We start from the raw sequence: 18,467 nt of genomic DNA on the forward strand, positions 1-18,467 counted from the left end.
AAATTTCATCTTCAAAACCAGAAAATATTTTACACATTGTTACCATTTGTTAAGTTCCATATGAACGTGTTTGATTTCATGATTTTTGTTGTAGTAAGGTTTACCAGTAAATATTGTAACATAACACAGTTTTACTTCTGTCATCATATAATCTCTTAAAGTCAGGGTCCTTTAAGGAGAGTGAAAATACTGGTTATATCAGTATACAGCAGTGGACCCCCACTTACTCACGGTTCAGTATTTGTGGCTTCAGTTATGCGTGGATTTTTCTGTGGAATGTATTCTTCAATAAATCGCGGAAAATTCATGACTAAATACATTTTTTATGATAAAAAATTATTTACTAATTTTCAAATATTAATATGAAGATTAAATAATAATAATAAGGTTAAAAAATAAGATTAAATAATAATAATGATAATAATAATACTGTACCTGTAATAATACAGATAATAATAAGTACTAATTTTGAGAGAATACTAATTTTCAAATAGTAAGATTAATAAGATTAAAAGAGAGAGAGAGAGAGAGAGAATATGTATACAAGGAATCTCATTTTTGTGAACCACCTCTTTACAGTGAACCTTCCCAGTAGCTACAGGTCATCTAAACTTGTTTTCTCACCTTGTTATAGCTAGCCACTCAGAAATGATTTGTAATTGAAATATTAAAGTGATATTGAAATATTAAAATATTAAAGTGATATTGAAATATTTAAGTGTTTTAGGATGATAGTTTAAGATATATTTGTTGTTTGAACTATTAAAATAGGCAGTTATAACCATTTTTAGAGGGGGTCTTTGGTGTTTGAACTATTAAGATAGGCAGTTATAAGCATTTTTAGAGGGGGTGTGCCAAGTATTCACAGATTTTAGCTATTCACAGGGGGGTTGTGGTCCCTGTCCTTTACGAAGACAGGGTGTTGACAGTAGAGCGTTCAAGTTACTACTTGTCCGTCTGCTGACTCATCTACTGTAGTCTGCGATACAAGAAGGAATCATTGGGACTGTATTTTTTCTGTTTTTTGTTTTATATGACACTTTTGTTTATTTACGGTTTTAAATAAGTATACTATAATTTATAAAATTGATCGTGAGGTCATATACAGTTCAGGTTACTTACTGTCTTACCAACTATCCTCAGGGGTTGGCGTAGGCCTATGAAATATCATAATCCTCAGCCTCTAGGACATATATACTGTATATTTCTAGGACTTATATCAGGTACAGACACTGCCCTATTTACGAACTTTCAGAGATACAAATAGACGGGTGTCAGTAAGTTAAATTGTTGTCAAACTCCCCTTTGCCACCTGAAGAAAGTTAAATCCAAAATGCCCTGTTTTGATTATCCGGAGTATTCTTGTGATCAACAACTATGTATTTGTCTTACAATCATGAGAATATTTGCTCTTACTGATAAAATATTCCTACTTATTTCTGTCTTTCTGATTTAACTCAGTCTGTGATGATACCCATTTTCTATGTTTGATATGTATTTTTTTAAATCATGCATTATTAAAAGGAATTACTTTGGGTGTTGGAAAGGTAGAAAGAAGAAAATAAATATAGATATAATTAATTTGGTTTCTTTTTACCTTTCTAGCATCCAAAGCAATTCCTTATAACATTGCATGATTTTAAAAATACGTACTAATAAAAGAAAATTGGAAATGTAGAAGATGGGTATTCATCACAGCCTGATTTAAATCAGGAAGGTATGAACAAATATTCTCATGATTGTAAGAAGAATACATCATAGTTAATCATGAGAATACTCCGGATAATCAGGGAAGGGGTTAAAGGAACAGGTTCTTCTTCTTCCTCATGTTCGTCTGTTCTTTGCAAAAATTCTTACTAGCAGAATAAGTGCCCAGAGAAAAATTTGAAAGTAAACATCAACAAAATTATGCACTACATATTAAGAACTAACTTACAAACAAATCAAGATGAGAACGGCTGTTCGGAATGTAACTCGTTCATAAGAAGGATAGTGTCTGTTAAATAGGCACGTACAGTTGTGAACTAGTCCACCTGTTATGCCTTGGTGAGAGACTTTGAAAAATTATATGATAACAGTGTTTACTAAGGGGGGAAGGGCTCTTTCTCTGTTAGCATGAGTTCCACCAATCAACTCTAGAGTTGTTTTAGTGGGAGGAGTCTTTAGGTGTGGTGGACACACACATACATATTATTACATGTTATGTTATGGATAAACACATCATTTTCTACATGGTTTATATTTGCTGATATTAATTGTAATAAAAGTTTTAATGTCATATAGACCGAAATTCCTTTCGCTGTTATCATCATTCGTGAGGATAACAAGAGACGGAAACCTCTGTTGTTAAGCGACCCCTTCAGTCATTTACCCATCCATTGTGGAAAGGGCTGTTTGGAGAAATGCAGTTTGATGATATTGTCGTAGGGTTCTCTTTTTAAAGAATTTTGAAAGAAGTCAGGGTAGTGAAATGCCCTTTAGATTTTGAACTCCTTTTAAATATCAAATTAACTTTTCTAACAAATAAATGATAATAATCATGACCTGGATCTAAACCATATGCATAGGTTTGTTTATGATTTTATTTTTACATAGTAAGTGTGTGTGTGTGTGTGTCTTACTCCAGCCATACCTAAAGACTCTTCCCACTAAAACAACTCTAGGGCTGATTGGTGGAACTCGTACTAACAGAGAAAGAGCCCCCCCTTAGTAAACACTGTTACCATATAATTTTTCCAAGTCACTCATCAAGGCGTAACAGGTGGACTTGTTCGCAACTGTACATGTGTAAAGGTGGTTTGTGTTCTGTTGAAATAGTAAAGATTGTATAAAACATTTTAATCACTGTATTACTGTGTTATATTTCTCTACCCTTTTGACAGGAATTGTTTATCAGATAAGTGATCAGTTGGTTTACTGGCCCAACTTTCCTCCTGATTCCCGTGTCTTGGTGCAACCGCCCTCCTCGATAGGACTTCCCTCAGAGAATTTGTTTTTGTACGCACGAGATGGGACCAAACTTCATGCTGTCTTTGTAAAGCAAGATAATGTGGCTGTGAAGACTGCACCAACTTTTGTTTATTTTCATGGAAATGCAGGAAATTTAGGTCATAGGTAAGTTTCTGCACAACTACGTACCATTGTGTTGTACATGAAATTTCTTGTCATTTGCACGTAGGGTAGACTACTCAAAATAATTTACATGTTCGGTACTCTTGTTGGTAAATTAATGAGGTTACCCCCACAAAACGTGGGAAATTCAAATGGCGATTGGTACGTACGAAGCTAAAATTGATACACTGATGCGTACGGGTTATGTAGAATTAATTATTTTTAGTGCATTAGTAATATCTCCATTATTATTGGCTATTTTTACTTCAACTAAATTGCAGGTTAAAGGCAGCCCCTTTTTGTATAAAATGGACCCCCTTCTGATTGCATCATTGCCTTCTCTATATTTTTTCCAGATTTTAATGTATTTTTTAAAATTTGGTGCATTTTCTTAGTGTTAGTGAAGCCAATTTTTGTATCCTAATTTTATAGAATATTGCTGGAGCTATTTACCTAAAATCTTTGCTAACTTACTCCTAATTTACTTATCTCTCAGAGGAAAGGAAATTCAGATGGATAAGCAACATTTTCAGGGTATGATTCATAAATATTCTATTACCCTGGTGCTCAACTCAAAACACCTTTGAACCTGTGGGAAATATGGCATGTATCTTTGGTACATAAACATTGGTTATAAATATATACAGAGATTATATATATATATATATATATATATATATATATATATATATATATATATATATATATATATATATATATATATTATATATATATATATATATATATGTATATATATATATATATATATGTATATATATATATGTATATGTATGTATATATATATATGTATATATATATGTATATAATATATATATATATTATATATATATATATATATATATATATATATATATATATATATATATATATATATATATATATATATATATATATATATATATATATATGTATGTATATTATATATATATATTATATATATATTATATATATATATATTATATATATATATATATATATATATATATATATATATATATATATATATATATATATATATATATATATATATATATATATATATATATATATATATATATATATATCTAATACACAGAAGGAATGCGTGCTTGAGAATGTCATTAAGTCCACATTGGAAGGTGAGTGAAAACTGGGACTTTGAACAAGTAGTTTCGCAGTTTATTCTACATTTTCAAGTTCACACTGAATACAAAAGAAGTTGACAGAGATTTATACACAAAAACAGAAGGTGGGAGCAGGGTTACAGTTTGTTAATCTTGGCAGCATGTTCTGTAAACAACAAAGACAGGGACACAGGATCAAGGGATAATCCAAGGTGGAGATTAACATTTATGGTGGAAGTAGCTTCAATGAACACAGTCTCTAGCAGATGTCTTTTCCAATGGTCATTGAGCTTGTAGGTAACCGTTTTCTTTTCCAAGTTCATGGTATGGCCTGTCTTAAGCCAGTGATCCACAATGCCATTATTTGATAAGCCTCTTGAAATGGCATGTTTGTTTTGGGAGCTTCTTAAAGTACTTTTAGTCCTTTTGATGTTTGACCAATACAATGTAAATCTTATTACATTCTTTGCAAGGAATACTGTATACAATATTGTTTGAGTTGGGTAGGCTATTCTTAATTAGTTTATTTCTCAGAATGTTATTATATTTAAATACTAAGTTAATAGTTTTTAAAATGGGCACTGCAGGAATGAAATTAGGATGAAATGGTAAACAGAGAGTATTCTTAAGTTCTTTGTCAACACTGGTTGGATTGTAATATGTCTTTTTTGCTTTATTTTTACAAAGTTCTAAAAGATATGGAGGATAACATAATGAATCTCCTATTTTATCAATAATTTCTGAGCTCGGCCCCGTGTCACCCGGTGAAATTCCATTACTAACTCGAATTTCTAGGTATAAATATTGCTAAATATACCAGAGAAAAAAGCTTTCAAGAATGCTGGAGTTACTACCCCCAGATTGAGCGTCTTCTAATGAAGACGTCAGTATAACCAAGGGTGAGTGAAGGAATCACAACCACAGAGCCACACTCTATAGACATCCCTATGTCAATATCCCCGAGAAGAGTGAGGGGCCGTGCCAGCGCCCACGCTCCCCAGCCTGCCACGCGGCAACTCCAGCGCCATCTGAACACATTCCATTTCTAGCACTCGTTTTGATTGCAGATTTGTTTGTGGCCTTTGTTTTTTGGCGTGATTTGCCTTTATTTCACCATGTCGTCAAGCACCTTTACTGTTTCCAAGTTAAGTACCATATTCTTGTGGGGTTTTTATGATAAGTTTGGCTGTTTTACATCGTATTTAGATATTATACGTGAATCGTGTTGGGACGCTGCGGCGTCCCCTGGTCAGCCATGTCGACCTGCGAGATTCGCTTGTTCAGCTTGTTCTGTTCGGGCTTCTCTTGGTCGGTTACATTATTTATCATTCCCCCCATAGGATTCATCCTGGTGGTCTTGCCTGGGTTGGGTCTTTGGGAGATCCTTTAAAGTTAATTTTGTAGAACTTCCCATCATAGGAGTTCTTACATTTAGCATTTCCTGTAGTATTTTCGCCAGGTATCTCCCAGGATGTTTTCCTATTAACCCTTTCCTGCCCAATTGACGTCATATTACGATAACCCCCTACCCCCTTCTTGTCTGACTGCGTAATTATACGTAAAATTTACCGACATTTTTAAATGCATGTGGTAGGGGTAAATTTTTTATTTTCGGACAGTTGGTGGTTTCCATAGGCTAAAGCATACCTTGGACCGTGTAACTCAGGCATCGATCGCCAGGCAAGCAGTGCCTATACTGCGCATCGCAATTCCTGGCATAGTAAATTTCCCACAATGAAATCAGCTGATCCTACCCACGTTTCTCTCTCGTATCTTACATTTTTTTATAAAATGTAGGATTACATTAATGGAAACACTGTTTGGTATCCTCTATTTTCTATAAATTTTTAGTTCCTCTACTGTGCATGCGCAAATCCATGGCGTAGTAAAATTCTCACAATGACATCAGCTGATCGCACCCACGGCCTGGCAGGCCACACTTCTATCAGAGACCATGCGTCGAGGCTGGGTAAACACGTGTGGCTGTTTACATGCAGGCGTCAATCGAGAACAGTTTCCAACATGCTTTCTCAAAGTTTTCACGGTAAAACTAGCGGAAATTTGTTAGTGCATCACATAAGAGACGTCTGGATTTTAGGCAGGGCTCTGAATCTCATTTTCATTATCATATATATCGATATTTAGAGAATTTTTGTTGGCTTTCTCATAAAAATAATTCATTCACCCAACTGTTATAGCTTTTGAGCTACGAACGATAATGTTGACAACGGTAACATTTTTTTGTTTCGAACAGCTTATAACGTCAAAATGAAACTGTTGCTGTTACCAAAGCCATTTTTCTTGACTCTCACTTTATTCCTCAACCTTTCCTCTACATTTTTGTATATTTACAAAGTAATTTCTATGAAAAAAATCCGAGGTAGGGCCCTTCAAAAAAAATGTCTAGCGATAATTCTCACCATATGCCTGGTAGCGCGCTCTGTTTCTTACCCACTTTTCTATCAATTTTTCACCAACTGGACTTATTCGTTTTTCATTTTTTTATATGTCGATATTTAGAGAATTTTCTTGGCTTTCTCATAAAAAATAATTCATTCGCCTAACTGTTATAGTTTTGAGTTTTTACGAACAATAATGTTGACAACGGTAACTTTTTTTCGTTTGATCAATTTATAACGTCAAAATGAAACTGTTGCCGTTACCAAAGCCATTTTCTTGACTTTCCCTTTATTCTTCAACTTTTCCTCTACTTTTTCGTATATTTACAAAGTAATTTCTATGAAAAATAACCGAGATAGGGCTCTTCAAAAAATAAATTTTCTAGCGATAATTCTCACCATAGGCTGGGCAGAGCGCTCTGTTTCTCACCCTCTTTTCTATCAATTTTTTCACCAACTGGACTTATTCGTTTTCCATTTTTATATGTCAATATTTAGGAATTTTATTGGCTTTCTCATAAAAAATTATTCATTCGCCTAACTGTTATAGCTTTTGAGCTCTGAACGATAATGTTGACAACGGTAAAAATTTTTTCGTTTCAATCAATTTATAACGTCAAAATGAAACTGTTGCCGTTACCAAAGCCATTTTTCTTGACTCTCACTTTATTCTACAACTTTTGCTCTACATTTTTTCGTATATTTACAAAGTAATTTCTATGAAAAATAACGAGATAGGGCTCTTCAAAAAAAACTTTTTTCTAGCGATAATTCTCACCATACGAATGGCAAATCGCTCTGTTTCTTACCCTTTTTCTATAAATTTTTCACCAACTGGACTTATTCGTTTTTCATTGTTGTATATATCAATATTTAGAGTATTTTGTTGGCTTTCTCTGAAAAAATAATCCATTCGCCTAACTGTTATAGCTTTTGAGCTACGAACGATAATGTTGACAACGGTAACATTTTTTTTGTTTCAATCAATTTATAACGTCAAAATGAAACTGTTGCCGTTACCAAAGCCATTTTTCTTGACTCTCACTTTATTCTACAACTTTTGCTCTACATTTTCGTATATTTACAAAGTAATTTCCATGAAAAATAACCGAGATAGGGCTCTTCAAAAAACTTTTTCTAGCGATAATTCTCACCATACGGGCAAATCGCTCTGTTTCTTACCTCTTTTCTATAAATTTTTCACCAACTGGACTTATTCGTTTTTCATTGTTTTATATATCAATATTTAGAGAATTTTGTTGGCTTTCTCTGAAAAAATAATCCATTCGCCTAACTGTTATAGCCTTTTGAGCTAAAACGATAATGTTGACAACGGTAACATTTTTTTCGTTTCAATCAAATTATAACGTCAAAATGAAACTGTTGCCGTTACCAAAGCCATTTTTCTTGACTCTCACTTTATTCTACAACTTTTCCTCTACATTTTCGTATATTTACAAAGTAATTTCTATGAAAAATAACCGAGATAGGGCTCTTCAAAAAAACTTTTTCTAGCGATAATTCTCACCATACGCCGGGCAGATCGCTCTGTTTCTTACCCTCTTTTCTATAAATTTTTTCACCAACTGGACTTATTCGTTTTTCATTGTTTTATATATCAATATTTAGAGAATTTTGTTGGCTTTCTCATAAAAAAATAATCCATTAAGCCTAACTGTTATAGCTTTTGAGCTCTGAACGATAATGTTGACAATGAGTAAAATTTTTTTCGTTTCAATCAATTTATAACGTCAAATTGAAACTGTTGCCGTTACCAAAGCCATTATTCTTGACTCTCACTTTATTCTTCAACTTTTCCTCTACATTTTCGTATATTTACAAAGTAATTTCTATGAAAAATAACGAGATAGGGCTCTTCAAAAAACTTTTTTCTAGCGATAATTCTCACCATTGGGCAGAGCGCTCTGTTTCTTCCCCTTTTTCTATCAATTTTTTCACCAGCTGGACTTATTCGTTTTTCATTCTTTTATATGTCGATATTTAGAGAATTTTGTTGGCTTTCTCATAAAAATAATTCATTCGCCTGACATTCATAGTTTTTGGGTTCTGAACTAAAAATATGAAAATAAGTAAAGATTTTTTTTTTCGTGAAATAACTCACATTTTTTTGTATTTAGAGGGCTGGGACTCTTATTCTGACTATTCCACCATAAAATATAAACATTTAGAAAAAGGACAGCAAAATGAACGTTGTTGGCATAAAATTTATATTTTTGCTGAATTTTTGAAATAATTATTTTTTTCGACTGTCGAAGCGCTCCCAGACACATCGGGCTCATGTGCCCTCAGTGATGTGATAACTATACAGATATGAAAGGGTTAATTATGGTCATTATAGATTTCTATTATGTTTGTGCTTGATGTCATGTTTTATTATATTAAAATCTTATCATTATTACCATGGCGTCAAGTACAGTCCTATCTGTTTACTTCCTGTCGCTTTGTTGGTTAGGCTACGTGCCAAGCACAACCGATATCAATGTCTAGTGTATATATTTAGTAATGGTGGTTATTTATTTATTATTTATTTATTATTTATTTATTATTTCTGGTTAACATCCCTGTCCTAGCCCTGCCTAGTGCAAGGTTAGGCTTTCCTGGTAGCCTATTTGGCCTCCCTCTCCCCTTGTATCCTGGAGTAGGTTAGGTGAGAGGAGGATCAGCAGATGGAGGGAGTTTCTGTTGTTGTTCCGTCCACCGACCGTTGTTTGGGTGGTGAGTGAGACCATTGTCCTCCCCTTCTTTTTGGAGGGTAGAGGTTTTCCTTGGGTGTGTCTCCTCCATGCTATTTTAGCATTCCCTTACCTTACGGTTCTGGCTGGCCTTCAACACTGTTTTTTTTCTCTCCTGTTGGTTCTACATCCCTCCCTTTCTTTCTCCCTTCGTATTTTATAGACTGTGTCTATTACAAGATGTCTGAGTGGGGTTGTAGGCTACATCCTTTTCCCTTCCTGTTAGGGCAGGCCTAGAGCTCTCCTACTTGGGTATCACTTTACCTTGTACGGCCTGGGATTTCAGTTGAGATGGGTACACGTCTTCCCTAGTCTCCTGTTTTCCTCTTCTCTGGTCTAAGCCCTTCCTTACTTAGCTTTTCCCTCTTCCCTAGCCTACCTAAGTCAATTCCTTGTCATCTCTCATGGTGTGACATCGGGTCCCCGATGTTCTCCCTGAGTGCTTGGGTCCTCCCTGGTGGGAGGATTCGCTCCCTCCCAGGGATGGTTCCTGGTGACAACCGTCTTGACTTTATGTTTCGTTTACCCGCTCTCCTCGGATCGAGTGGGTCATCGAACATTTTCAGGTTATCCTTCCCCTCCCATCATCCCTGGTCCTCCCTTTGCCTCCCGTTTGATTCGCCTGTCGGCGTCTGGGTCATTCTAGTCGGAATTGATTGGCGCGTACACACCTGCCCATGTGGGTCCAGTTGTGTTCTGCCTCTTCCTTCTTGTGTACCCTAGCGATAGAGGCTTGGGATCTCCGGTAGTAATGGTACCGGACTTGGACTCTACCTCATAGTGGCGTTGTTAACTAGTTTCTTTACCACCTCTATGTGTATACAGTTGTTACTGGTCCCGGCTTAAACCCGATTCGGGTTGATATGTTTGCTTTATCTTATATCAGAGTCCGGTGATCCTTCCCTTGGGTTCCGCGGTTTTCATTACTGGCGGTCCTTGTGGTGAGGGTCCTGTCGATTCAACTCTCTCGTTCGCCTAAGTATTCCGGCAGTCGGAGGTTTTCTGTTTACCATATGTTTGTTGCTGGTCCCCGACAGCTTAACCCCGCCGTCAGGCTGATATATGACTGTTGCTGGTCCCCGCGGCTTAACCCGCCGTCGGGTTGTTATATGTTTGATTTCTTTAATATTATATCAGAGTCGGTGATCCTTCCCTTGGTTCTGCCATTTTTATTTCTGGCGTTCCTTGTGGTAAGGGTCCCGTTGATTCAACTTCTCTCGTCCTGCTGGAGTATTCCGGCAGTCGGGAGATTTTTCGCTACCATGTGTTTGCTACTGCTCCCGGCAGCTTAACGCCCGTCGGGTTGAGAATTTTACTTTAATTTTATTTTAGTCCGGTGATCCTTCCTTAGGTTTCCGTTTTATTACTGGCGTTCCTGGTGGTGAGAGTCCCGTTGATTCATCTCTCTTGTTCCGCCGGAAAATTCCGGGAGTCGGGAGGTGATGCTTACCGATATTTGTTACTGTCCCCGATTTTGCTTAACCAGATATTCGGGTTGATTTGTTTACTTTAAGTTTCTTTGCTTAGTAGGTTCGTCTTTGGCGGGGTTTTTCATTCCACCGGAGTTCTCCGGTAACATGGTATGAAAATACTTATCCCTACATAGTTTAAGTTTCTAAGAGTGGTAGATTCATGTACTTTTCACACTTACAGACTGTTCGTTGTGAGGAGCCCGGATGTGCCGCCATCCTCCACCAACCCTACGGGCATGTGGTGTGCCGGACTCATGCTGGCTGTGCAGTCAGGCTTGATGACTTGATCGTCTGGCATCCGGACGGCTGTGAGGTTTGCTTCGCATCGTATGGATGTCTCCAGGACGAGTCGGTAAGCTAATTACTTCCGCTTTACCACATTAGTCAGAGTTGGTTATTTGGTCACATTTGGATCTTATATAAACACGGTATTAGCCCTTCTTTGACACTCTGCCCCCTTTCTGGTTGACAAGTCCTTCAAGAAAGAGGCCTTGGGATCTCTCCGCGCTTGGGTAGCTGGGTTCGGGAGGAATGTCCCGTCGGGGAAACCCTATATCCTCGATGAAAAGCTGAGGGACCTGCTTTATCCCAGCGCCGGATCACTGCGGTCGTACCTTCTGATGTGGCCGCACCTATCATCGACCAGATCCGGCCGATGACCCAGCCCTTGCAAGGGGGACCCCCTACACACGGGGGATTACAGAGTCGCCGCTGCGCTCGACCTGGAGCTCGAGCCGATGGTCACCGAGCAGGACCAGGGGTAGGTATTGAGGTAAGTGAGGCAGTGGGGGCGGCGCCCTCCTTAATCCCCCTCCTTCATCATCCTCTTCCTTTCAGGCCTTCACTAAACCTGCTATCTTGAGGACAGAGTTCAGTCTACTGTCCCCAAGTTGAAGTCGTCGTTGAAGGCGAAGGGCTACAAGTCCTCGTCTTCACAAAAAGCCTCTCCTTTTCCCCGTCGAAACCAAAAGGTGCTGACCCTTTGCCTTCCGGGAGCAAACTGAGTACCCTGGGCAAAGGAGCGAGTAGAGGGGCGCCCAAGTCCAGCCCTCCTCACCAGCCTGCCTTTGACCCGGAGGCGTTTTTCTGGGGATATGGTTCAAGAGGTTCTCCACGGAGGTAGATACAAAACTAGATAAGCTTACTGAGAAGCTTCAAGATCATGAGAAGCTGATCGCTGATTTGTCGCGCTCCGGTGGTGCCGGGGTGCACTATCAGTTCCCCGACACCGCTGCCCTCCCTCCTTTGACGTGGGAACCCATGGCGGGTTGCTCTTCGTGCTGTCAGCATGAAGGCACCTTGACCATTGAAGGCCTAGGTACCAGGCATCTAGAAGAACTGGAGTTCTTCCCGGCTGATCTCTTGCCCCCTACCCAGGCTTCGTTAGGCTGGACGGAGGAAGCCTGGGTACGCTCAATTGAGGTCCCCTACGGAGACGGTGATTTTCCTTAGGGATCAGGCGCAATCTGTTCTCCCGCGCACTTTTACCGGGTGGCAGGCGGAGGACACGGAGTTGACCCCTTCAAGGGCAGCTTAAATATGTTTTCTCTTGGTGGTAGGCTACCCACCCCTGTCTGAACAAAGTTGCTATTGCAACCGCTCAGGCTTGCTGGGAAGGCAAACCTTGCCTCAGCTCTGGGAATTAGACCCTACATCTCTAATCTTCCCCAGGGTGACGAGTTCTGGAGGAACGCTCCGTCCACATTTACTGTCGGTAAATTGGACGCAGATTGCGCATCAAACCAGTTCAGAGAGCAGCTTCCTAAGCTCACAGAAGCTCTCCTGAAGGCTGAGTTCAAGCACGGTGTCGGTTGAGCTGGTCTTTGAACTCGCTGTGCCTGGCAGAAGTCGATGCCGTCTCCTTTTCAGAGGAACCATTGTTTCAGGTTCTGACTAAATCCCTGTTAGCAGGGTTTCAGTCGGACCTGTTCGACTTCATGGTAGCAAAGATGAACTGCCGTAAGTTTATCTTCGCTGATGCCACCATTCATCTTGAACCTGACAGGCTCATGAGGAGTTCTTTCTGGGGAACCAACCTTTTCCCAGACGATGAAGTCTCCGGTGTCCTGAGCGAAGCAACCAGGACCAACCAGAGTCTGCGCCCCGGTGGGGTATCTCCGCTCTTAAGCGGAAGACCCCCAAGTTTAGCGGTTCCCAGAATAGGCCTGGGAAACGTTACAGGAAGCACAGGAGACCCCAACATCAGGCGGTTGTTCAGGCAGTCCCGTTCTCAATGGTGAGCCAACCATCCACCTCCAAGGCCCAACCCCAACAGTATGTGCTGGTTCAACCAGCCCAACCCCTTGCTGCACCTACATATGTCTCCTCGCCGGCATACAACCCTACCTATGAGGGCCGTGGGGTTTTTCACGGTCTTAATAGGAGCGCAAGGGGGGTTAGAGGTCGAGCCCCTTCAGAGGCAGGGCTGAGCCTGTCTTCCGGAGGAAAAGTGGCCACGGTAGAGAAAGGAAATCTGCTTCCTCTCACTGAGAGCAGCTAGGTGGGTGAACACCTTTACTGGTTCAGAGACCAGTGGCCCTTCAGTCCCGGGACACACAGTATCGTGTCCAAAGGTCTGGGTTGGAACTGGATCAGGGGTCCCCCTCCCATGACCAGATTTTACCATCCTTCCTCCAAAAAGCCCTACAGGTCTTGGTGACGGAACTACTCAATAAATGAGCTATAAAGAAAGTGAGGTACCTCAAGTTTCAAGGCAGGCTTTTCACTGTCCCCAAGAAAGTTTCCGGGGTTATCTCTTCCGCCGGCCAAGCGGAAGGAAATCTAATTCTACCAGAAAGTCCCTGAAAGACCTTCCACAGGACTTAAGAGAGGTTTCTCGGCCCTCTTAAGTTTGCTTCAGTGACAGACCTGCTCTTAAAAGCTATTGAGCTTAAAGACATCAGTTTCAGAGACAGAGTCCCTCTTCCCCTCAAATCTTGAGAGTAGACCCGCCCGTGGTCCACATCCAGGGTCTCTCGAAGCCTGTTCCACTTCAATTCCCCCTTCCGGCTCTGGTAATACACTCAGACGCTTCTTTAGCGGCTGGGGAGGTTATTCACCACAACTAAAAGTCTAAGGGATATGGTCTACAATGTTCCAACAGTTTCATATAAACACCTTGGAAGCTGTGGCAGTGTTTCTAATTCCCAAGAAACTCCGCCCCGTCGGCCAGTTTCACATCAGGCTGGTGTTGGGCAGCACAGTGGTGGTTCGTTGCTTCAAAAGGGGCAGCTCCAAATCAGGTCGCGTTAACCAGGTGGTGTTAGCTACCTTCTCCCTGGCGAACAAGCACGGCTGGCATTTGTCAGCCACCCATCTATCGGGGCGGAACATAGTGGCGGTCTCCTGTCCAGGACTACTCCGTTGGACGCCGGAGTGGTCTCTGGGCGGGAATCGTTCAATTGAATTTGCCGGGTTCCAGGACTCCAGATGGATCTGTTCGCTGCAAAGAACAATTACAAGCTTCCCTGATATGTGGCTCCCAACCCGGATCCTCAGACCTTTGCCACAGATACGATGTCCATAGTTTGGAACTGTTGGGAGAAGGTGTACTTGTTTCCCCAATAAACTTGTTCTCGAGAGTACTGCACAAACTCAGGTCATTCAAGGGCCATGTAGCTCTAGTAGCCCTTATTGGTAATAAAGAGCAACTGGTTCCCTCTGCTCCAGGAACTCAAGTTGCGGTGTTATCAGATACCCAGATCCAGCCTGACCCAAGTAGTACAAACAAGGCTGTGTCTGCTTTCTTAAGAATTCAGAATGCCGGGCTTTAAGGACATTATAATGTTTGTTTAAAAAGAGAGCAAACATTGACCCCGTCAACACTCTGCTTCTAGAATCTGATAAAGGAGATTATACTCTCAGAAAGTATGATGCATAGCAGCAAAGAACTAACATCTTTCTTGAAGGCATCTGAAGCTCAAACTGTGGCTACTAACCTAAAATGTTACTTTCTTTAGATCATTGTTTGAAAAATGCCTCCTTGGCCACTATTGATGTAGCTAAATCAGCCTTATAGTAGGTACTTCTGATTAGCTTAGCTTCAGTTGCCAGAATTTCAAAGCTATCGGCTCTCGCTAGAGGTGATGATCATGTTGATTTCTTTAATATCCCATCCGGAGAAGTCCTCCTTTCCCCTGATCATAGGTTCCTAGCTAAAATGAAGACCCTCAGGACAGGTGGTCCCCCTAGGAGGTGGTGTCTCTCCCTTAGGACCAACCCTTATGCCCATTATATACATTAAAGTCTTATCTACAAAGAACTCCACAGTATAAGTCGGGTCCTCTTTTTATCAGGGAAAGGGTGGAACTCTTTCGTTGAGTCCCAAGGGTTCACGTGCAGTGGCTACCTTTACTATCTATTTTCATAATATGAATTTTGCTTAACTTACCGAGTATATGGGATAGAAATCACCTCTAGCGTTTAAACCACTATTTAAATCACTCAAGCCCTGAAATTTTCTGCGGTGGCTGTGGGAGTGTCATCTCTCATTTTAATTATCCTTATCCTTTTCCTTTCCCCCGCCCGCCTGCCTCATTTATTTCTCTACCTGCCTTTCTGGATCGATCATGCCTCGCTGCCTTGCTCCTCATACTCGATACTGTTATACCTGATTATTGCTTGTCTTGTGATTTGGGTTTGATATGTTGTGGATTTAGATTTAGTCAGAGGTACTGAAGCGGTTTTTATTTTTGCTTCATGTACCTCATATATTTTGTCTTTCAGTGGTATCTCATTGCTTTTAGGTTTAAGTTTGTAATTACTGGTTATTCTATTGAATTATAGGGCCTTTTATTTTCCTCTATTGTACTATATGTTAGTGTTTCTACCTTGTTCATAGGTTAAGTTTTGCTATTTCATTGTACCCTTTTGATGTGAGGTGTATTATGTCACCAGTATTTACCTATAGTTAAGCCCAATTTTCATTGTTGAGATATTTTTATTAAATCTATTTTTCCATAGCATGTGTGTCTTTCCAGTTACCTTTTGTATTCTTTGTAGCTTTGCAGTCTTGGCATGATTCTCTGACACTATTTCACCGGGTGACATGGGGCCGAGCTCAGAAAAGGGATTTTGACAAGGAAAATCTATTTCTGAGGGAGGCCCCGTGTCACCCGGGTGACCCCCTAGAATATTTTGAGGTACAGGTTTGCCCCCCCTGCTGGCTCATGCCAAGCCTGGGGATGGTGCTAGTCTGGAATGAGTTCAGATGGCGCTGGAGTCGCCGCGTGGCGGGCTGGGGAGCGTGGGCGCTGGCACGGCCCCTCACTCTTCTCGGGGATATTGACATAGGGATGTCTATAGAGTGTGGCTCTGTGGTTGTGATTCCTTCACTCACTCTTGGTTATACTGACGTCTTCATTAGAAGATGCTCGATCTGGGGGTAGTAACTCCAGCATTCCTGAAAGCTTTTTTCTCTGGTATATTTAGCAATATTTATACCTAGAAATTCGAGTTAGTAATGGAATTTCACCGGGTGACACGGGGCCTCCCTCAGAAATAGATTTTTCCTTTGTCAAAATCCCTTTTTAAACTCCTCTTCCAAAAATTCAGGACTACAGATTCTAAGAGCCCTAAGGTACATACTGCAAAATGTTGGCACCTTAATTTGTTTAGCATGGCTAGAGTAAAAATGACTATATGACAAATTATTAAGTGGTTTCCTAAATACTTTAAAACAAAAAATTGGTGTTATCTCTAAGAACTAAGACATCCAGAAATGGTATGCAATTATTTTCTTCATATTCTATTGTGAATTTTATGGATTGTACCAGATTGTTAATTGTTTGCAAGAAATCAGGAATATTTACATTTTCTTTTACAAAATCAATCGTCTACATATTTACATGGAATTTTTTGAGTCTAGACTTATTCCAAGAAGTCTATTCTCTATGGTGTTTTTGGTTAGATATGTAGACGATTGTTTTTGTATTGTAAAAGAAAATGTAAATATTCCTGATTTCTTGTATACAATTAATTATCTTGTACGATCCGTAAAATTCACAATAGAACATGTGAAGAAAATAATTGTATGCCATGTGTTAATTATAAGAAATAGCACCAATTTTTGTTTTAAAGTATATAGGAAACCCACAAATAATTTGTCATATATTCATTTTTACTCTGGCCATGCTAAACAAATTAAGGTGTCAACATTTTCCAGTATGTATCATAGAGCCCTTAAAATTTGTAGCCCTGAATTTTTGGAAGAGTTTAAAATTATTGATAAAATAGGAGATTCATTATGTTACCCTCTGTATTTTTTAGAACTTTATAAAAATAAAGCAAAAAAGACATATGTTAAATGACCCTACCCCAGGTCAAATAGAGTCATTTTTTATTGCTGTACCTGTTTTAAGAACAGGATCAAACATCTTACTTTCCTAACATGTCTCTGGTAGCGGTGGCTCCCCGGGTCAGAAAATTCCTTCTCCTTTGTCGACTCCTCTCAATAAACCTATCTTTACACAAAGGCTTACTGGAATTAAACACTGAGAAACAAAACTAGACTTTATTTGCAAATCTAACGAAAGTGACTTGGCAAAAGCTACGATCATGAAAAGGAGTGAGTTCCACCCCTACAAATAGAAATCATCACTAGAGGAATTTCTGATTCACAGACGTTCAGATTAATGATTCAGGACCAACTAATACTAGTGACTAACACCCTGGTCACCAAACAAAGTAAAAAGGTCATAATTATTCTAGACCACATTAAATGTCATATAGTATGTAAGAAATAAACACCACTTCCAAAATATTCGTCCCAACAAGACGAACCCAGAATTCCTGTTAACCCTTTAACGCCGACTGGACGTATTTTATGTCGACAAAAGTTGCCTGTCAGGTACCAAGTGGATGTAAAATACATCGACTACAAAAATTTGTTTAAATATTCTCGGAAAAATACTTATAGGCCTTGTTTGCGAAAAATTTTAAATCGTGCCTTGAGGGATGCTGGGAGTTCACGGATCACGCTGTTATTTTGTTTACAAGCGTGACCCAGCTGCGCATGCGCGAATTTCTTTCTTCTCCCAAAAGAAAGTATCAGCTAACTGTGCTGAAAATCTCAGAAATTCTTTAGTCACATTGTCGTAATTTTTGCACCATTTTCTATTAGCCGTTACGTAAAGTTTTATATATGAAAATGTGCGCAATTTCATGTAGAATACAACAAAAAATAACTCATGGTTGTAGCTTTTATCAATTTTGGCATATTCTCATATAAATCACGATAAGTGCCAAAATTTCAACCTTCGGTCAATTTTAACTCTACCGAAATGGTCGAAAAATGCAATTGTAAGCTAAAACTCTTACATTCTAGTAATATTCAATCATTTACCTTCATTTTGCAACAAGCGAGAAGTCTCTAGCACAATATTTCGATTTATGGTGAATTTTTGAAAAAACTTTTTCCTTACGTCTGCTCGCGCCAACTCTGCTGAAAATCTCAGAAATTCTTTAGTCACTTTGTCGTAATTTTTGCACCGTTTTTTATTAGCCGTTACATAAATTTTTATATATGAAAGTGTGCGCAGTTTTATGTAGAATACAACAAAAAATAACGCATGGTTGTAGCTTTTATCAATTGTGACATATTTTCATATA

The 18,467-nt window shown here is 39.2% G+C and overlaps 1 protein-coding gene across 3 annotated transcripts in view; it reads left to right on the forward strand.

The window, feature by feature from the left end:
* LOC136831362 (protein ABHD13-like) overlaps positions 1-18,467 on the forward strand; it is a 281,750-nt gene that overhangs the window by 80,909 nt on the left and 182,374 nt on the right. For all 3 annotated transcript variants that reach the window (XM_067091687.1, XM_067091689.1, XM_067091688.1), the window contains exon 3: positions 2,883-3,114. In XM_067091687.1, the coding sequence (XP_066947788.1) occupies positions 2,883-3,114 (232 nt within the window). The remainder of the gene's footprint in view (positions 1-2,882; positions 3,115-18,467) is intronic.

Source organism: Macrobrachium rosenbergii, chromosome 48 (assembly GCF_040412425.1).
Source record: "Macrobrachium rosenbergii isolate ZJJX-2024 chromosome 48, ASM4041242v1, whole genome shotgun sequence".
Classification (NCBI taxonomy): domain Eukaryota; kingdom Metazoa; phylum Arthropoda; class Malacostraca; order Decapoda; family Palaemonidae; genus Macrobrachium; species Macrobrachium rosenbergii.